Source organism: Salvia splendens, chromosome 11 (assembly GCF_004379255.2).
Source record: "Salvia splendens isolate huo1 chromosome 11, SspV2, whole genome shotgun sequence".
Lineage (NCBI taxonomy): Eukaryota > Viridiplantae > Streptophyta > Magnoliopsida > Lamiales > Lamiaceae > Salvia > Salvia splendens.
In genome coordinates this window covers 24323067-24345587 of record NC_056042.1, presented here as the reverse complement: position 1 = coordinate 24345587, position 22521 = coordinate 24323067, and the positions used below count along the sequence as shown (strand labels likewise).

Below are 22521 nucleotides of genomic sequence, written 5' to 3'. Positions count from 1 at the left end.
GGAAATAAGGAAAGCCACCTTATGTTGTTTTCCTTTCACACATGTATCATAAAAAGGGAGAGGCATATTCACATCATCATTCAACAGATAACCATGCTTATGCAAGATATGCATGTCTTTCTCACTCATATCTCCTAACCTATTGTGCCATAACACAGTATTGTTTAACTTCACAGTATGGGCAGCAGACAAGTCACATAAGGGTTGTGCAGTACACACATATAGGTTATGCTTTTTCTCAACTTTAAACATGCACAAAGATCCCTTAAAGATTTTCATCACCCCATTGCTCCATCTACCCTCTAACCCTTCAGACTCAAGGGAAACACAAGAAAGCAGATTATAATGCAAGCTAGTCACATATTTCATATTTTTCAAAGTGAACTTACAACCAGAATTAAACCTGAGGCAAACTGTACCAATGCCTTCAATCCTGCACTGTTTATTGTTAGCCATAGAAACAAAGCCATTAGTGATAAGAGTTAATTTAGTAAAAATATCTTTGAAATGAGAAATATGGTAAGTACAGCCTGAATCTACCAACCACTCAGACTTGTTGAACTCTTTGCTAAGAGAGGCATTCACAGAAATAACATCATGAAGCATGAAGCAGGTTCTATCATCATCAGATTTCACCACATTAGCAACTTGATCAGAGTCATCCTTCTTATTTTTCTTAAGAGGACACTCCTTGATGTAATGGTCAAGTTCATTGCACTTGAAACATCTCCTAAACTTTTTAGAGTCTTGTGATGATGATCTAGACATGTTTCTGTGATGCTTTTTGGACCCTTTCTAAGAGGATTTTCCATTAGATTGCTTGTCCTTTCCTTTGGTGTTGGATCTGCCTCTTACTTGAAGAGTTTTATCAAGTGCAGCACTATCTCTGCCATATTTGATTGTTGCCTTCACATCACTGTAAGAGTCAGGAATAGCATTCATCAGAGCACTAGTAGTATAATCATCAATATTCTTGTCACCAAATCTCTTAATATCAAGCACTAGCTTAGAAAAAAGCCAATATTCTCATCAATATCTTTGGACATATCCAATTTGAATTTGAAAAGTTTCTCAAGCAAATACATGCGGTTAGACAAAGAAGTTTCAGTATGCAACTCATCAAGTTTGTCCCATAACTCCTTAGCAGAATCTACAACACCAACTTTCCTAATCACAGAGTCACTTAAACTCAAGAAAATTGTAGAACAAGCCAATTCATTCACTTCTGCCTTTATGGAATCAGTATCAGTATCAGAAAACTTTTGATCAATAGCTTTATACACTTTCTGCTGAACTAAGACACATTTAAGTGTCTGTTTCCAAATGCTGAAATCACCATTTCCATTGAAAGGAGTGAGTCCAAAAGGAAGGTTTGACATTTTGAGCAACAACCAGAGGCAAACAAGCTCCGGATAAAAGTCAGAATATGGTTCTTATGGGTGGTTTAACAAAACATGTACCGATTACCAAAACTTCTTTTTTTTTAGGTACACTTTCTCTTTGTGGTATTCCGCCTCTTGCTTGTTTTTGGTCAAAAGATACAAAGCACATGAGCACAGAGGAAACAAAAAAACCAACAGCAAGCACAACAGGAAATAGAAACACCAGCTTGAGAATAATCTAAGGAATGATTCTGTCACAACAAGGTACCACAAATAGTCAAGAACAACAGAGCATCAAATCCCAGGATTTCCCAATTCACAAGCACTCAATTCTTTGAGGGCGCAAGGGGTCACTGAGATAGACTTAAGGCTCTATTGCAACCACACAGTTTCACAGACTACTTGAAGTAATCCTTAAGAGAAAATCACCACATAGATTAACCTCAAGAAACCACAGAAAGAAGAAGCACAGCGGAAGAGCAAGAAGAGAACCAGGAAGCAACACTGAAAACCACACAGAGAGGAGTTCAGAACACAATAACACCCAAGAGACCTTAGGATCTCTTGATTTACCAGATATCCACGATAAGAGAGAAGGCTATGTGAATATCACAGCCTTGACTGATCCTAACGTGGCTCTGATACCACTGTTAGGTATTGATCAGCCGAAGGCTTGATATAATTCGGGTCTAGCTATTACAAAACTGAGGAGATCAGCCCTCAGATTACATATCTGATACAAAACATATGCTATAGCTGTAGTCAATAGTAATCGATCCTGAAACACTAAGTAAACGATTAGTAACTTCAAGACAATTATTAATGCAGTAACATAACCGAATAGAATCAAAGACTAAAGAAGAAAATTGAGTTTTGATATGGCTCAAGTTGCACCAGGTACAACTACACAGATCTATATAACCGGCCCTCAATTATCCAGCCAACTCCGATTTGCACCAAGGGAGAACACAGATCGACCGCAGTCAATCAAGGCAAGTCACACCGAAACCCTAGATCCACCACCGCACATCATATACTTAACCAACCGCTTCACACCGGCTACTACAACAACAACGCTCAACTCTCGGAAGATCTCCTTCCAACCAGAAACCTACAACCAGTCCAAAATACAAGACCAAAAACCAGAGGTTTCCACACAAAGCCACACTACACCTCACACCTTGCACTCACACCAGAGATGAAGGAAGAGATGAGAACTCTCAAGATTACACAGAGAGAAGGCACAACAATCTTAGGAAGAAACCCTAGATCAGAGAAGAAGAAGAAGAAGAAGAAGAAGAAGAAGAAGAAGAAGAAGCATTTTGTTACGGACGTCCTCCGTAACGTGACCGGCTATCTATCTTCTCGGACGGATAAGGTGATCAATCCTTCGACAAGCTCGAAGGAAGGCTCACGGATTTGCTGAGTCACAGACGTTCTCCGATCAGCAGCAAATAGGGAACAATAATTATACTAGATACTCAAGACAAGTTTAGGGAAAATATTATATTGATTGAATGAATAAAGTGATAACAATAACTCCTATTTATAATGCTACTAACTTAATGAACAAGAAAACAAAGATATAGAAAAAGATATGCAAATCCCTAATATATCTAAACTAAATATTAATAGTATAAGACTCGTATCAACTCCCCCACGGTTAAAATCCACCTTGTCCTCAAGGTGGGAACCACGAACCAAGGACGAGAGTTGAAAGCAAAAGCTTTAGCTAGACGTCTCCCCCTGGATCAAACACATATCGAGCAGCTGAATGTCTCCATTCATCACCTTTGTCAAAAGTCAACAAAGGAGACCCAATGTGGTCGGCAAAATTCCACGCCACAACGACAAGCTTGTCCACGCCTCCAAGAATGCTCAAACATGACGTGTCATTGTGCGGAGGGATCAACCTCGCATCGGTGTCGAGCGATGTTGATCGAGGATTCAGACATGTAGCATCCATAACATGCAAATCCCCATAGATAAAGGCAATCTCCTTCAAATGTATTGGAAAGGACGGTGCAACTTTATTTCCAACTAATGCACATAGATAAGCTCCACCATTTTCACTAAAACAATTCCCAACAACATCGGGAGATGTCATTCGAGCAGCATCGAGAGATGCGACGACCTTCTTCACTTCCTCAATGGAATCAACCTCCTCGTCGCCATCTAACAATGTTTCTTCCTCTCCACTGATATAGGGGCTGCACGGCGGAGAGATCATAGCTGGTGGAGACAGTTCATCTAACAATCCGCCTTCCCCTCCGCTGTCGTCGTCGGGGCTGCAAGACGGAACTGTTGGGGGCAGATTCGAAGATGGGACAGCAGCTACAGCGGGCAGTGACGCTGCTGCACGGCAGTGGCTTGTCATGCTCAAGCAAGATGACGAGCGTTGTGGTGGTGGCGGCGGGACAACAATGACAGTTAGTTGTGAGTTGCTAGATGGGTCGTGGTGGACATCAACGTCCTCACCATATCCAACAGAGTCACAATCATAATCAGGGTAATATATGGATGCGATCTCTTCATAATCCAGGTTACCCATCGACACCCCAGCGCCCGGCGGGTCCCAACAGGATGGTTGGCGAGAAGGCTCATTCTGCAGCTGCAGAAATTGACGAAGCGGGAACCCCCTGTACGTTGGTGGCGGTCCATAGTCGAAGGGATGATAGTGCTCGGGCAGTTGATAACGAGTTTGGTGGAGGTGGTACGGGCGGCGTCTATCCGGCTGATATGGAGGCGACGGTGTGTACCTGTCCGACTGGTGGTGTTGTGGCCGCCGGTACGTAGGCTGGGTGTAACGCCGATGCCGCTTGTCCCAATCAGCGCGTCGTTCCAAGTTTGCGACCCGGCGATCCATCTTATCGAAGCGCGCATTCAATTGCTCAAACCCTAGCGTGATCGGGTCCGTCGATTGAGGCCTACCTCCAATCTCGCCGATATTCCGCTGACGCGTCGGCCCCAATTGCAGTGTTTCAGTCACCGGCACTTCGGACTCCATTAGATTTCGTTTTCACAGATAATGATGAGTTTCGGGATGAAAGAATATGGAGGATTAGGTGTGGCCGTGGTGGTGGAGCTGCGGCTGATTGTTTTTCTTTCTTTTTTTTTTCTTTTTTTTTCGACGGGGGCTGGGAAATAATTTGGGGGATACGGATGAACGAAGACGGAGGATGAGCACGGGATGAAAGCACCAGTTGTTACGGACGTCCTCCGTAACGTGACCGGCTATCTATCTTCTCGGACGGATAAGGTGATCAATCCTTCGACAAGCTCGAAGGAAGGCTCACGGATTTGCTGAGTCACAGACGTTCTCCGATCAGCAGCAAATAGGGAACAATAATTATACTAGATACTCAAGACAAGTTTAGGGAAAATATTATATTGATTGAATGAATAAAGTGATAACAATAACTCCTATTTATAATGCTACTAACTTAATGAACAAGAAAACAAAGATATAGAAAAAGATATGCAAATCCCTAATATATCTAAACTAAATATTAATAGTATAAGACTCGTATCACATTTACACCGAGAGAGTAGAGAGTGAGAATGAGAGAGTAAAGTGAGGCGGTTGAGATCCAAGGGAGTATATATATGGAACAGAAACAACACCCAATCACATACTGACACGTAGCTAGGGTTAGGAGCTGGGTCAACAAAGATGGGTTGTGGATATTTGGCCTAGGACTAAACACTTGGGCCTCCTGCATATAGGCCACAATTCTACGGAGAAAAGTTTTTTAACATTATTCTCTTACTTAACAATTTCTCCATTTTAACTATTTATTATTATTTTTATAAAATAAATGCATAAAAATAATTGGGACTGTTAAAGCGGGATGGAGTACGATGTAAAAGTATTTCCTTGTATTTTTTTTATTACAAAGTGTTGATTAGAAAGCAGTGAAATGTTTTTTCGGGTTTCCAACATAAAATGTTGAAATTTTATCGTCCACTACTAATGGCATGAATTATCAAGCTCATAAATGCATATGCCCCACTCTCATTGCCGACTTTACACATGATGTCTCTCATTTCAACTTAGGAATTAGAAGTTCACTTCATTGATAATTGTCACATAGTATGCGTCCTTTTCTTCTCAATTTTTTAACAATTCTACAATGATGCCGCTTGTGATTTCCTATATTACGTAGAAATTCAGATCGCAAACTATGATTAGTATAAACCTTCCAACTTATGTTAACAATATAGTAGAGTGCGCGGCAGTAACAATTAAAATTTTTTATAAACATTGGTGAAATAAAACATAGTCAATCACGAAATTACATCTCCACCAATTACATCACACCATAAGAGTTATAATCTTGGTAGTTAACGACATCAAGATTTACATGCACAACCTTAAGTGCATTAAAACATTTAATTGGAAATTATAAGTATATTCTTAGTATCCATCTTTCGATATTGTATATTCTTGATCAAGGGGCATAGCCACCATGACCACCACCTTCACCTCCCCCTGCGCCGCCACCATATCCGCCGGCATGCCCCCCACCCGCGGACGCACTACCGCCACCACCACCGCCCCCTTCACCTCCACCATGGGCACCTCCTGCACCACCACCACCACCAGCACCTCCACCATTCCCATATCCCGAACCCGAGGCGCTTCCCTCCCCTCCGGCGCTCGCACCTCCCCCACCGCCACCATGACCCCCGCCGCCACCACCACCGTATCCTCCAGCAGCGCCTCCTCCACTGCCGCTTCCCTCACCAGCTCCTTCCCCTCCCCCATATCCACCGGCATGTCCACCACCGACCGCCGCACCGCCACCGCCACCGCCACCACCTGACCCTCCGCCGCCGCCATGAGCTCCACCAGCTCCGCCGCCGTATCCTCCACCCGCTCCGTGCCCTTCCCCACTCCCACCGGCGTAACCCCCTCCAGCAGAAGCAGAGCCACCGCCACCGCCAGTGCCGCTGCCGCCGCCGCCGCCACCAGCAGCACCACCGCCGGCGCCGCTACCGGCACCACTTCCGGCACCACCAGCGTAGCCATGATCCACGGCAGCTCCACCGCCGCCGCCGCCTTCACCACCGCCTTCACCGCCGCCGTAGACACCGACTTCGACGCCCAAACCAAGTCGGGCGGCGGAACATATTGCCTCAAACAAAACTATAAAGAAGAGTAGAGAAATAAATTTGTTTGCAGCCATGATTTTGAATTGTTAAATTGATAATTTAGTTGCATGCATGAGCACCTATTTATAGGCAATATGTAGAAAGGGTGCGAAAGTGGTCCATTAACCAATCACGATTGCTCTTACTAGTGAACTTTTGCTGTCTCCCACATCTGATTATCAAACTCCATTTTTTATTTTATTTTTTATATAATTAGGTAATTAAATAGTAGGTTTTAAAATGGATAAATTCTAGTAATATATCTCTCTAGTTTACTACTCCTATGGATTATTTCCTTTCTTAATTCTCTCTTAAATTTGACTATACCCGTATTAAATCTACAAACTTATACCCCTAATATAGCGCATTATTAGTAGTACTAGTAGTATTTTTTATCTACAAAATGGCCTAACAAAAAGTTTGAGCTTTAAAATTATGAGCCATCCATTAAAATGATCAGAGACGCGTTTTTTAGAGGAATTGTGAGTTTATACAAAGAGGTACAGTATAACAGTAATGTGTTTCTGGAAGACAAGACACTAATATACTCCCTCCGTCCCCGAATAAGAGTCGCTAATTTCCTTTTTGGGCCGTCCCCCATTAAGAGTCACTCTTTATTTTTACCATAAATGGTAGTAGGTCTCACATTCCACTAACTCACTCCACTCACATTTTATTATAAAATCAATATAAAAAAGTGGGTCCCACATTTCACTAACTTTTTCAACCAACTTTTCTTTACATTTCTTAAAACTCGTGCCCGGTCAAACAACGACTCCTATTAGGGGACGGAGGGAGTATGATATATAGAAAAAATGGCATTTTGTTAATCAGATCTTAACATGATCTAATTTATGCACCAAGTGATTAGTTTATAGTACTACATATTATAAGTACAACAATGTTTGTATGGATAATCATATATTTTTAAGGCTACTTGACCTAATTTAAGCACCAAAAAGAGTAAGGTGTGCTTTCCAGTGTAATGGAGTGTTTACTTAAACCATTTATAAGCTTTTAAAATATAATACTATTAAACATCTTATAAGTCGTAAAAATAAGCTCCAACATATAATAATTTTTCGAAAAAATAATAAATTCTTATAAGATATAATTAATTTATAATAGTAATAATATGATTTGCTATTTCTAACATTTACTCTTTTAATTGTATCTATCTTCATTGTTCTCTCTATAATTAGGATTTTTTTTTTCTCTAAATCCAGATACTAGGAGTCTGAGACAACTTATAAGCTCTCAATGTCTTATGAGTTCATGAAATTTTATAATATGATTTTGTAATTTGCAATATGTCGATACAAGCTTTGTTGGAATGAAGAGATACGTCAGATAGAAGGAAATAATCAAGGCTACAATAAAATATATATATATATATATATATATATTTAAGAAAAGAAGAAATTAAATCAATCTAGATCAATCAAAGTTTATAAAATAAAAAAGATTATTTACTTTTCTTGTTAAGGTGGATAACCTTATATAAAGAGTGTTGGATGTAAATAGAATTAATTATCTAATCCAATAAAAAAATTCCTTTAAATATTTTAGTGTCTTTTATTTTTCGGCATCCTATTTTTTTACTTTTAAATCAAGCTTAGCCAAATAACCACTGATTAAATTTATGAGGTGTAAGGTGGAACTTGATATTATTTAAAAAACTTATTTGAATAATTAAGTTTTTGAAATGGTATAAGTTTTAATGCAAAATTGATAAAGTATGAAAAATAAAAAGAAAGTGTGTTAATAGAAAATGAGTCTCACCTCATTATAGAGAAATTTTGTAAAACAAAACATTTCTATTTGGGCCAAAAAATTTATAATCTTGAAAAATTTTGTATGAAAAAAAATACCCAACGTGTAGTTTGAGTGCAGGTATGTTTGGAATTCAACTCAAATGTGGATATAGTACGAACCATAAAATTACGTACTTGTGTTACTAAGGCCACCCGCAACGCGTCACGCGAGTGGCTCGTAATCCGTCACGCAGGGACGAGACGGCGGCGAGACGCGTTGCAGCGTCCTGTCTCGTCCCCAGCCCGCCGAGCGTCCCGTCCCGCCGAGACGGATGGCGAGCCGTCTCGCCACGCGCCCGCGCGACGTGGCGCGCTCCGGCGCCATGCGTGACGCCCACTCACCGGCCTGCGAGTGGGCATCGTCAAGCTGACGCAATAAATTATTGTTTTTAATTCGAATTTAAAAAAAATAAATAAATAAAAAATCGAAAAACGGTAATATTACTGTTTTTTCGACCGTTTTTTTCTTTTTTTTATTTTTTTATTTTTTTATTTTTACTCTATAAATACTCTCAATCCATCCTCATGCGAACACTTCTCGCATGACGCCTCCCCAATACCAAGCTTATCTTGCCGGAATTGAGTTTATGGCAAGACAACTTGGTATTCCGCCTCCAGGTGGCTTCAGTGCACCTCCACCGCCTTCGGGGGATGATTCGCCGGCGGAGTAGTTTTTTTTATTTTCTATAAAATTATATTTTAAATTATGTAATTTTTGTTTTTTTAGGATTTTAATTATGTGTTTTTTTTATTTTTTTGAATTTTAAGTTGTATTTTTATTTTATGTTGTAATTTTATTTTATTTAATGAAGTGTGTTTTTTATTAATTGAATTTGTTGGAAATAAAAATAAAAAATGAAAATGAATGAATAGTAATTTAAGAGATGGTTAATAGACGAATAAGAGATATAGGGTTACAGGTTCTGTCTATTGGTTAGTAAAAAGTACAGTGGGGCTCAAGAATAGTAATTTAAGAGACGGTTAAGGGACGGATAAGAGACAGCGTTACAGATGGCCTAATAATGAATGAATTAAAACAAATGTATACATACTAATTAAGTTTATGGTACTAATATAATTAGTACATTTCGAAAAGAGTAATATTTTTGGCACTGAGTTGCATAACTAGTGGATAAGCACTTTTTCCCTTTACCACTAGGATATCATGATGGAATTCCAACTCAAATTTATTCGTTTCCCACATATATTATGGATGAATTAACATGATCACAGTTGCAATTTTTGACTTTTATCACTACTTACACATGTGCTATGTTGCCTTTGCCTCATTCTGTATGTTTTGTTATTTATAATGTGATATTGCTTAATCTTCAGCATTTATGTACTCAAACCATGGATGAATTTATATGTAATTCCTGAAAGAGTGATAAAGTATCCTTCCCACTCTATGTAAATACAAGCACCATCAAATTTTGAAATCACCAAGATCATATCAATTATCATCATAAGAAGAAGAGGAATGATTTGTTGACATCAAATACTGTCCGCAAAAAGGGGTTTAAGCTGAGTTTATTTAAACTAAGAAATTGAAATAACAATAAGTAAACTAAAAGTAGACAAAAGTTGAAATTAAATCAGGCAAAAGATATCTCCTAGGATATTAATTTCACTAACTATGAATAAATTTATCATGGCTATGATATCTTATGGCAACTTTGGGAATTACTTTGACGTTCACTAATGTATTATATACCTCCTTTCGGACAATCAAAATTGTTGATCACTCGTATCAATGAGTTAGATCTAGTGGTAGAGTGATAATGTCTGATACCAAAAGTCTCAGAGATCAAGTCCACCGTGACGCAGCCTAACAGGTCAAGACAGTTGTTCGAATGTGCAGATTAATTCAGTTTTCGAATTTAGAAGCAGAGATGGTCTAATAGGTCAAGACAATTTTTTACTCGTCCGGAGACAGGACGATGGATCCAAAGCCCATCCGTGGCCCCGGAAATGTCGTGAAAGAAACGTAGATGAATAGGTAACACCCCCAATTACATTAAACAAAACTATAGCCATAAAAGCAAGAAAATTCCAACCATGGTGCTTCCACAAATAGAGTGAAAACACCACCACCACATCAACCAACTGGGATGGCGAATACAGCCGGCGGTAACCCTACTAAATTAATAATCAACAAGAAGACCGTGTGCCTCTCGAGTCTCTAAACAATGTATACATGTATTTCACCTCCCATTTCAAAAAAGAAAAACAGAATCCAGTAAGGAGAAACGTCTTGTACTCAAATTTGCTCCTTGTCTATACATATTCAAAGAAATATCTTCACTGGGAAATAGAATCTTGCTGTGTGGTGATGGTATTGATATTTCTTTGTCTGCCTCAGCAAGTCAGCATTGCTACGGGCCTTGTACAGTCTACGTATATTTCCTTTTCAATTTTTTTTCTTCTCTTTTTCCTTTTGAGAGATCCTACAGTAAAGCATGCCAAAGGGCCTCTTCTCCTTCACCACATCGTTCGTGGACAAATTTGATCTTTTCTACTGATTTGCAGATTCCACTGCAGCTCCAGTCAAACGAGGCAATGCACACATTTCCTGCTTGTGCTTTCCATTCACAATCTGCACATTGGCAATGCGAAAGAATAAGACTGAAGTTCGAGTATATACAATATAAGTCTTGAGGCATTATTAGTCGAGAAGTTTTTTTCGTCTGATATTACACAGAATCCTCTATCAAATTTTTTTGCATCCCACTAGAAGTTTCTTACATTTTTATTTATTTTCTTCAATTCCAATTTCTTATAGTTTTGTTTATGAGGGTTGACTATATGTAGTTAAAATCACAAAATATGTAATTTGGAAGATCCGAACCAAATTAAGCTCTCACATACCGGATGTAGAGGAGAGGTTAAAGAAAACAATACCTGGCGGAGTACCACAACACATGTTACGCTCGTCAATGTGCTCGACTTCAAGGCCGATAAACCAAGAACCAAGTGACACATCTTCATTGGCATACTTGTGCAGTATGTGCCTACAAATTGCAATTTTTTTTCAGTGTATTGTATAGTTCGAAAGCAAAATTAAAGCTCGACTACAAAACCACACATCTTCATATGCTTATCACGGCATCTATAAACTAAATATAGAAAAAAAACGAAAAACTTCAACTTCAGAAGACAACAAATTATTTTAGGTCTTTTTAACTTCATCAAGAGTATACACGAACAGTTTCGTTTCAAAACATGTAGGTTTTGTTACTCTAACTTTGTAACATACACTCGTTGATAACTCACATGAAATGAAATAGAGGTGAGTAGGTTAAACCAGTAGCAGGAGGTTCTTACTGGTTAATCGAGATGTATGTTGCCAAATCCTTTGAAATGGCATAAATCTGCCCTGTTGCATGCCGGAAGTATTTATTTCCCTCTTCTCCAAATTTCCAGTACTCAGGCTCATGGTACTTAACCGACCTGAATAATGAACATATCCACTTATTAAGTATCCTAAATTAAAAGACAAAAAGGGTAATAGTAATTCATTGAGTCTTAAAGATTACTTCTGAGCTAGAACAGGTCCGGATTTCATACAACCGATGTAGACTCTGGGTTTGGACCGATGACGAGCAAGAGTTGCAGCAAATGTACCTGTGGGATCGAAAGCTTAATGAGCACACAAATGCAAGATAAGGATTTTGAAGGAACTATCTGAAATGAGGAACGGTAGGTAGCAATTACCCAAATTAAGATGAACATCATCGTCCACCTTGACATAAAAATCAGCATCCCACTTTGCAACCGCAGTGACAAAGAAAAATTTTGTTTTTGCCGACAACTCATGATATCCTTCAACATGCTCCTGCAATATTTTATGATGTGAAGAAGGTTTCCAAGGAGCAAGAAGAGAAAATAAGAGGGTGTCTGGCAAAAATGTTTTTACCAGCCTCAGGAAGTCCTTATGTTGAGCTTCTTCAGAGTCGAGAGCTCTATCTAGTATACTATTAGAAGTTGCACTGGATCAATAAAAAACACAGAGATTCCCCGTTAGTTCATTTCAACTTTTATAATTTCCCACATTTGAAAAAACAAAGATGATTGAATATTAAATATTGCACTTCATTCATCTCCTTCAGCAACTAGAAACAATACCCTCTCTTCACAATGCCTAATCTGTGTCTATTTTTTGTGACGTCACCAATTCAAACGAACATAGTAAAACTTTAAAGATAACTTAATTGTTTGATACCCGTGATCTAGGATTACAGCCTAGGTAAGAATAGCAATCAATGGGCTTTATTTCTTAACCTCACTTCACATCGACAAGGTCAAGGTTAGAATTAAATGAAGAGGAAATAGCTTGAGGCAATGAAATCAATAGGTAATTCTATAAATATTGCAATGATTTTAAGGAAGCATATACAGAAAGAAAATCCAATGGAAAAGTTTCCAAGTTTACAATTGGCAGCAGCATACCTATGCCCAATCATAAACCTCACAACAATCCCCTTCTCTTCTTCTAACCTGCGAAGTTTATCACCTGAAAACACAAGTAATCTCAGACCAGTTTCTTGAAGAATATAGTAATTTCAGACTTGTTACCTCGAGGCATCCAAGTCTCACGGACAGAATCACGCCTTTTTCGACTACTGAAGGCCGTGTTTATACCAATGACCATGAAGACCTTCTTCCTGACAGGCTGTTGATTTGCAGTTGGGATCAGGCCGTCACCTCTACTCGCACTTCTAGATGCAGATAGCTCCATATGGAGCATTGAAATCGACTTGTCTAATCCCCTGAAACGACCCCACATTGAGATTTGACCATCACTTAGGTCTATTACTTGTAATATTAGGGAAGGGGGCTCACTGGATTGCTTCATGTGTTTTATAAACCTCCTTCATCACATCATTGTCCTTATCTTCTTCCTTCTACAGATGCACATAAATTCATACAATTAATTGAATGCATAATTTCACAAAAAACTAGAGAAGGGGAGATTTGAATCAAAAGAGCTTTAGCAATCAGATTGTGAACAGCTAGATATAACTTTAGCTGATCTAATACCAAAAAATGAATCTTTACACCAAAATATCAAAAAGTGAATATGAAAATTGAACCTTTTTCTTAGTATTGCAATCCTCGGAGACGATCTGCAGCTCTTGATCCCTTCTTTGCTGAGTTATGAGCTGATTATTCGATTCCAAAGAACCCCAAAATCTGCACCCGACCAAAATCACACACACAGAATCCGTTACAGCTAATTTTCAAAAAAAAAAATTGGAAAGGAAAGTAAGGATTTCTGGCAGCAAAGACGTACTTGTTGGTGAAGAGCATACCGATGAAGAAGAAAGAAATGGAGAAAATAGGAATCCATTTCACTGAAACCTTGGCAGTTTTACTCTTCATCACAAGAAGGAGAAGAGAGAAAACACAGGATTGGAACTGAATTCCCGGATAAATAAACTCAGAGATTGTGGGAGAGACGTGCGCCGATGGAGGAGGGAGAAAATGGAGAAGAATGTTGATGGAAATTCAGGAATAAATCACAAGAGAATAGTAACGTGGAATAAATATATTTGAATTGTTAATGTTGACGCCGGTTTAGACTTTGGACTTGGTGAATGAAACTTGGGATGTTTGGCCGAAATTAATTGGGGGTTTCCAAGTGGTAGTGTAGTAGCAAGATTTGTCAAATTTAGGGTTGGAACGGTACGGTATACCGCGCCGAAATGGTCATACCGCATACCGTACCGTACCGTGCGGTATGACCAAAAACCATACATTTACTGTACTATTTTTGTCGGTATACCGCAATTGCGGTATACCGAAAAGTCGGTATATCAAAATTTAGATATCGTTACAGTACCGCTTTTGTCGGTATACCGTACCGTGATTTCGGTATACCGCAATATGCAGTATATCGCGGTATACCGTGATTTCCGGTATATATCGCAATTGCGGTATACCGTGTTATTTGCGGTATATACCGCAATTGCGGTATGATGCGGTATATATAAAATGCATACCTTTACCGTACCTAAAACTGTCGGTACGGTATGATACCGTACCGAAAAGTACGGTATACCAAAAATTCGGTATTTTCGGTGTTTTTTCGGTGCGGTATTTCGGTATATTTTCACAGCTCTAGTCAAATTAATTAACTATTTGATTCTAATTATCTGAATTCATCTTATCCTATTGGGGTAGGGTAGCCTATATTCGATTTTAAGTGTCTAGAAGAATATGGGATTAAAAGGTATGAATTGTGAACAAATGAGAATTGTATTTAAAATAAGAACTATATAAATTAATTTTATTGTTTGGATATCAAGATTCGAGGAATCTAGATTATATTTTATGTTACTGAAACAATTTTTTTTCGTTTAGTTTTGTGCAAAAAGAGGATTATTATCAAAAGAGTAGGGATTTAGAGACATAATGTCTCTATGCCATAATACCCTTATGTTATCTTGACATAATTATATTTTATATTGTGACTAATTTACCCTCTTGTTATTTTAGCAACATAAATATTAGATTATGAAGTTTAATTAATCGGCACATGCTTATCATGCTTGCATTCAATGTATTCATAATTTTAAATTGAGTATTTAAAGTCTTACTTAGAGTATTCATACTTTTAATTAGAGTACCATTAAAAGTATATTTCGTAATTTTACAGAAATAATCATATATTTTTAAAATATAAAATTAAAAATGATTGTTCTTACAAATATAATTTATTACTATTTTTATAAATAAAAGTTAGTATGAAAAATATTATTTATTAAAAACTGTTTTATAAACTGCATAAGGGGATTGATAAGATATGTATTTTAATTTTCATAGGGAATTTTAGTTTGGGAAAAAACAATACAATGGGAATTGATCAAATGTGCATTGTAATTCGTACGAGACAAAAAAATATGCTATTTTTCGGGTCAGTGATAAAAAAATCAAATAGGGAGTATAACTTATTTTATAGTTAAAACCACTAAGATATTATAATTATGAAAATTATTTAAAGTATTATATCTCTAAAATTTAAATAGTACATTTATTTATTTTTAATTAGTTTCATACTTATTTTATTACTAAGCAATATGAAATATAGAGGATGAGATGTGATGAATTTTCTAATTAAATTATGAAAACTCTAAAGTCAATTTATATAACGTATATAGTGTAACACATTGTAAATGTAAATATGATAAGATTAATTTTGAAAGATATATTTCGATAAATTAATTATTTGATGAAAAAAAAGTTCATGCATGTCTTTATTAATTATTTGCATGGTATATCTTCAATTAACTTATATTATTAAATGTTTTATTAGTTTGTATTTTATATCTCTTAACATTAGGATAGGTTTTATTAATAATATTAAACCAAATAATTAATTAATTAAGTTATCATTATTTGCGAATTACAATCACAATCAAGTTTCAAATAATAGAATTGTGAAATAGAGATTTGTTGTAACTAAATGTAATTAAAGAAATGTTAGGAGTATGCCATAATTATAGGGATCTTAGCTAATCTCATTCACCTAAATTAGAAGAATTGAACGTTTTTTTCATATAAGGACAAGAATGTACATATACAAATTGTAAAGTTAAATAAAAATATAAAACAATCTAAAATGACTACTTTAACCTCATTATGTCTTAGACATTATGTCTCCAAAACTTTTTTCTTATCAAAATATCATTGTCTTTTTACACCTGAAAAATGAAATCAACATCATCCAACATATTAAAGCATATCAATCTACAATACAAAATGGAGTATATTAATTTTCTTTAACATCTATATCAATAAGTTAAAAGTTATTTGATAAAACATGATATTATATAATTAAACCTGACTTTTACACCTGATTTACATAATTTAAACCTGATTTACACCGACCTAGAGAATAAAACTAAAACATAATAGTATATTTATCAACAGAATATAAAATACTATTTTTAATGGGTCACTCGAACCCGAACTCAACCTAAAATTATCGGGTTTCTAATGGGCCAACCCAATAGGACACAAACTCAATAAGGCTTGACCCATTAATTTTATGCGTGTTTGCATCAGGCTTTTTGTATCATGTCGAAAGTTGTCAGTTCTACAACATAATTTCTTCTCTAGTTTTATCTAATATGACCTTTATATCATCTTGCAGAAAAATCTGTTGATTGGTTCTCATTCTCTTTTTTTGATGATTGTTATGTGAGCTTATAATTAACTGTATATACACTGAAAAAGGATGGTTTACCGATGAATCACCGATGTTAGGAAATCCCTTGATAATTACCGATGGTAAACAGTGTTACCGACATAATTATCGTAGTTTGTTGCTCAAAAAAGTTACTGACGAACATTTTCCATCGGTAACACTATAAGCCAAGGAAAAAATAGGATTTACCAATGAAAATTTCCAAAGGTAAAGTTGTTTGTTGTAAATGACATTTTTAGGCATAAGAAATTTGAATGCATGAAATTATTAACATTTTCCAGGAGGAGTGAAGCCCATCAACCCAACATAATTTTTTTTATAGTTTTAATATTGTAGTTAACATAATTACTTAGCCTTTAGCAAGCTGGTTACATTTTTGTCTTTTGGAAAATCCTAATTATCGAAGATTATCCCAAAGACATGACCTTAGGTTGAAAGTTGAAACTCTTAGGTACAATAATATTAAAATATATTTTAAGATATATGAAAACTGATTGTTTAAGTTAAAAAATTTATTTTCGTAATATGGAAAATAAGGAAATCTTAATGATTCTTTTAATACTTTTACTATATAAGTAATGGGTAATGTATAGAAATATTACTAGTGGAGTACATAATATATATGCACTCGTGATGTAAATTTTTCGTAACAAAAAACTAATCATCTATCTGAGCTTTATTTCGTGGTGAGTTATTGACATTTGAATTAAACGTTTGAAAGGGGGTCATTTGATTTTTCGTAATAATGTCGTTGGCCTTGTGTATAGTTAGAAATATTTGGATGGATGATTTGATCAAAAAAGTAATACTCCCTCCGTACATAAATAAATGTCTCATATTTGATCGGCTCGAGTTTTAAGAAATTGTTTGACTTTGTAAAGAAATGTTGATAGAAAAAATTAGTGGAATGTGAGTCCTACTTTTATATACTCTGTATTAGTTTTATAATAAAATATTAGTAGAATGAGGGGTCCACCTACCAAATATAGTAAAAGTGAAATGGGACATTTATTGGTGGAGGGACGAAAAATGAAAAATGAGACATTTAATGATAGACGGAAGGGAAGGAGTAAGTTGGATTGATTGCATTTTGTAGTAGACTAGTAGTATATTTTTATTGTAAGATCTAATTTTTCAGTGAGTATGGGGCAACAAATATTTAATTAACGAATGCAAACTGCTTTTCTAATCTATACATTGACATGTGGGATATTTGAGTCGATTAGATTATCCAATGTCTTTTGTACCCATGTTGGAAAAGTAACTTGTTTGGCTGCAAAGAACATTATCTCTTTAATTTTTCTAATTCAAAGATATCTTATCAATTAATGAAAAACTCACATTTTCAGGAATTGTAACTTGTCACTACCATCTACTCCTAGCCTTATTTTTACTTCTAATCGCAGAATCATGCAAAAACTGGCTTCATAAGATTTTGTTTTCGATCAAAAACAAAAATTGCCACTCTTTTTCTAGCCACTCAAACGGGCCCTATATAGAAAAAATCCACACGTATCCGAATACAATTTGAAATGAAAATGGGGTGACACTGTGACAGCAAAATGTCGTCACAATGAATGCCATTTCTGAAACAGGTTTGATGGAAGAAACTCTATCCCCCTCACTATTTAAAAGGTACTAGACGATACATACCAAAGAGGAGAACTCAATCCAAAAAACTAGTCTCACAATCGAAGTGAGAATTGAGTCCGTAACACACCTCCATCGAATCCTTCCAACAAGATTTAGGTAAATTTCAAAATGCGCATCTTCAAAATAGATTATTTTATTTTATGGATTTTTTCCCTCCTTCAAATTTATGAATACTTCTAGTACATATGGTTGCTGCTGAGGGGATACCACCTCTTTCATGGTCTTGTTATTGCGAGTTACCTACAAATCACTCATCAATAGTTAACAGTGCAATTAGGTAATACCAAAACAAGGAAAATCATGGCTCAACAGGTCTAGTTTTATTTGTGATAAACAAAGATATAATTATATTTATTGGTGGTCAGGCAAATTGTTTGCATGGAAAAATCCAAGAAGACACAAACAAACCGCCATGGCACTACCCTGCATAAGTTATCATCTCGGTGTAAGCAGGCTTGCGGGAACACGCACTCGAGAAATGAAAGAGTGGGACAGTGTTGTATGCTCCATCTGCTTAGGGCATCTACAGTGGGGCGGACGATAGTCCGTCCGATGCATCGGGCTGACTATCATCCGCCATTGTAGCCATGCGGACAATGGCACATCCATCGTCCGGCCCTATGCTTTGTCCGCGGACGATAGGGCTTCGACCACGCATCGTCCACGGTATCGTCTGCCCCACTGCGGGTCACGCGGCCGATGCAACGTGTTTTCCCTTTTTATTTTTTTTAATTCTTCAAAATTTATTATATATATACACCACAACTTCACTCTTCCATTCACTCCACTCTTCCATTCTCACTCTTTCATACACTAAAAATGAATCCCGGTGATTACCCAAGTCCGAATAGTCCGATGTTCAGTGGTGGTGCACGATGGTTGGGTACAGACCCCTGATGAATACCGGCCCTTTGACTCCAACACCCAGTACGATCCCGATTTCAGTACGGATTCGTACGGGCTGTCAGACATGGAGTCGTCTCCCACCCGTGCCCACGCCCCACCCCGCCGCGCCGCCTCCTCTGCCTCGGGCTCCGCCACCAAGAAGAAGTGGAACAGGCAAAGGGACCAGAAGTTGCCGCCTCCGGAGAAGAATGAAGAGTTCGCCCCTGGGAGGACGAACTACAACCCGGATGAAACCATCGTCTTGGTTAGGTGTTGGATTGATATGTCGGAGGACCCGGTGTTTGCCAACAACCAAAAGCAAATCGCGTAGTGGGAGCGCATCGCTGATCGCTACAACGAGGCCAAGCCAGCGGCCGCCTACAAGCGCCATAGGGAGTAGCTCCGCAAGCACTAGGATCAGGTGAAGAAGCAGGTCAATTTGTTCTCGGCGGAGTACGAGAAGTCCTTGAGGGAGCAGGGCAGCGGCGAGAGTTTGACTGATGTGCGCGATAAAGCGCTTGCGTCATACATTTCATTGTACGGCGATTTCAAGCATTACAACTCCTGGCTCCTCTTGAAGGATAAGCAGAAGTTCCAAGGAGGGATTATGCCCCTATCGGCTGCGGCGAAGAGGATGAAGAACACCGCCGCCGGTGATTATACGAGCAGCGACAGCAGCGCACCTCTGATGGACCTCAACTAGCCGATGTACGAGGATGAGAGTTCCGGCACACCGATGTCCTTCCGGCGTCCCATTGGCATCAAGGCTGACAAGGACAGCGGCAAGGCGAAGGAGACATCCTCACAAGCCGCGGCCCCGGACCCGACCCCAACCCCGGCCCCGACTTTCGGCTGAGGGACATGCCTACGCGGAGTTGGTGGCGGCCGCCAACCGGAGGACGTTGTTGGACACGCACCACGCCCTCATGCAGTGCGAGGACCCGGGGAAAGCCGAATACCCCAAGTGGATGATCGATGATCTGCGCCGCAAGCTGAGAATGAAGGATTAGTAATGTAGGATTTAGTGAACTTGTTTTTTATTTCTAACTCTTGTAATTTTTTTTAAATTAGTAATGTAGGATTTGCTTAGTGTTTTTTTATAATTTTGCATGACATATTTGAATACATAAAAAATTAATTAACAAAATAGTAGTGAAAACTATAAGGCCATCCGCAATGGCGTCTAGCGCACCGCCTAGCCGAGCGCCGGCGCTAGGCGGTCCATTGCAACCGACCAGCAGATTTCGGAATTAAAAACCGCCGAGCGCTCGGCGGTTTCGCGGCGCTAGGCGGTGTGCTGGGCGATCCGCTCGGCACTATTGCAGCGCTCGGATCGCCTAGCGCACCGCCGAGCGGAATTTTTTATTTTTTTTTTTATTTTTTTATTTTTGAAACACTATATATACGCGGTTTGCACGTCATTTTCATTCGCACCACTTGTTTTAACGAGTACTCTCTCTATCTTAATTTCTGTACAAGATCAACACCGAGAAATGAGTAACGCCGGTTGTAGTAGTGGTGGGGATGCTGAGGAGTACGATCGTATAATGAACGAAGCGCTAGAGGCCTATACGAACCGTGAGATTAATCGATGGATGCAGAGGGCCTTGCAGCCGGCGGTACCTCGACCTCGCCCAGTGGTCCACCGCCGAGAAGTGATTGATCGTGATCACGTAGCTGCACATCAGCGCCTATACGAAGACTACTTCGCACAGGAGCCGCGGTTCAACGCCAACCATTTCAGGCACCGTTTTAGGATGAGCAGGGCCCTGTTTATGCGTATTGTTAACGCTTTGGAGCATCGATATCTGTATTTCCACTTCAGGCACGATGCGGCTGGCAGACCCGCCCACACAGCTATTCAAAAGTGCACTGCGGCAATCCGGCAATTGGCCTACGGCGGCGCGGCAGACATGTGGGACAGTACCTCCACATCGGTGAGTCGACTGCCCTTGAATGTATGAAGTATTTTTCTCTGGACGTGATTGAAATATTCAGTGATTAGTACCTTCGAAGCCCTACCCCCGAAGACTGCCAGGATCTTTTGCGGTTGCACGGGGAACAGCATAGGTTCCCGGGGATGTTAGGCAGCATAGATTGTATGCATTGGGAGTGGAAGAACTGTCCCGCTTCCTGGAAGGGGTTCTACACGACCGGCTACAAGGGAAAGAATCCCATGATGATCCTCGAGGCCGTAGCTAATTATCGGCTGCGGATTTGGCATGCGTATTTTGGGATAGCCGGTTCGAACAACGACCTCAACGTCCTCAACTCGTCGCCACTTTTCAACAAGCAGTGCCAAGGTGTCGGTCCGGCCATCAGTTTTGTCGCCAACGGCAACCAGCATGATATGAGTGTTAGGGTTTTGTATACTAGAAATCACCTTTCGAGTGATTGGATACTGTAAAACTCTAATGGTTATTTTTCAATAAATGCAACAGATTATTTTTGTCATAATGTTGTTATGTTTTACATTTAATGGTTGTTTATTGCATATTTAAATGTATGAGCAAACGTAACAAAGATTTTTGATTTTGAAGAATGTTTTGTTGATACCTTCTTTTAGAAGAAATTTAATTTCAGTTTCTAAATTGGTTTATGATGGATATTCGATTTCTTTTAATGACAACTGCGTTATTAAGAAAGATGGTTCTTATATCTGTCGTGGTATCATGGAAAACAATCTGTACACAATCACTTCTACACAGTTTAATAATCGCAAATCAGAACTCAATACAACATCGAAAATTTCAAAGAAATGAAAAGAACCTTCAAATTCAATGAACGAAACGTACTTGTGGCACCTTAGACTTGGTCATGCCAATGAAAGGAGGATCCATTCTCTTGTTCAACAAGATCTTATCAAAGGTCTAGAGGAGGAACCTTTTCATAAGTGTGAGTCATGCTTAGAAGGCAAGATGACCAAGAGGCCTTTTAAGGCTAAGGGCAATAGGTCCAAGGAAGTACTTGAGCTCGTTCATTCCGATGTATGTGGACCAATGTCAATTGAGGCAAGAGGTGGTTTTCGATACTTCATCACATTTATTGATGACTTCTCGAAAATTGGATATGTCTACTTGATGCGTCACAAGTCAAAGTCTTTTGACAAGTTTAAAGACTTTAAGACTCTTGTGGAGAAGTATCATGGGAAGAATATCAAATGCCTACGATCAGATCGTGGAGGCGAATACCTCAGTGCCGAATTTTTGGACTACTTATCGGAAGTGGGAATCCAATCCCAACTGACTGCGCCGGGCACGCCCCAGCAGAACGGCGTGGCTGAAAGAAGGAACATGACCTTATTAAACATGGTTCGATCGATGATGAGTTATGCACGTCTGCCTATTTCATTTTGGGGACATGCCTTGCTTTCCGCAAGTCACATTTTAGACAATTTACCATCAAAATCCGTACCTAAAACTCC

At 38.5% G+C, this 22521-nt stretch overlaps 1 protein-coding gene across 2 annotated transcripts; it reads right to left on the bottom strand.

Annotated features, from left to right (window-relative positions):
* Positions 1-10338: 10338 nt before the first annotated feature.
* Positions 10339-13881, bottom strand: LOC121753686 (beta-1,3-galactosyltransferase 7-like). Of its 2 annotated transcripts, none has more exons than XM_042148925.1 (11): positions 13644-13881; positions 13444-13543; positions 13193-13254; positions 12926-13119; positions 12800-12863; positions 12267-12339; positions 12065-12185; positions 11887-11974; positions 11675-11800; positions 11252-11361; positions 10339-10946 (listed from the first exon to the last, which is right to left on the bottom strand). In XM_042148925.1, the coding sequence occupies exons 1-11, from the start codon at positions 13730-13732 to the stop codon at positions 10798-10800; spliced, it is 1176 nt and encodes a 391-aa protein (XP_042004859.1). In that variant the 5' UTR covers positions 13733-13881; the 3' UTR covers positions 10339-10797. The 2 variants fall into 2 exon arrangements, with proteins under 2 accessions (XP_042004859.1, XP_042004860.1); XM_042148926.1 differs by having other exon boundaries at positions 13663-13867.
* Between the last annotated feature and the right edge of the window lie 8640 nt (positions 13882-22521).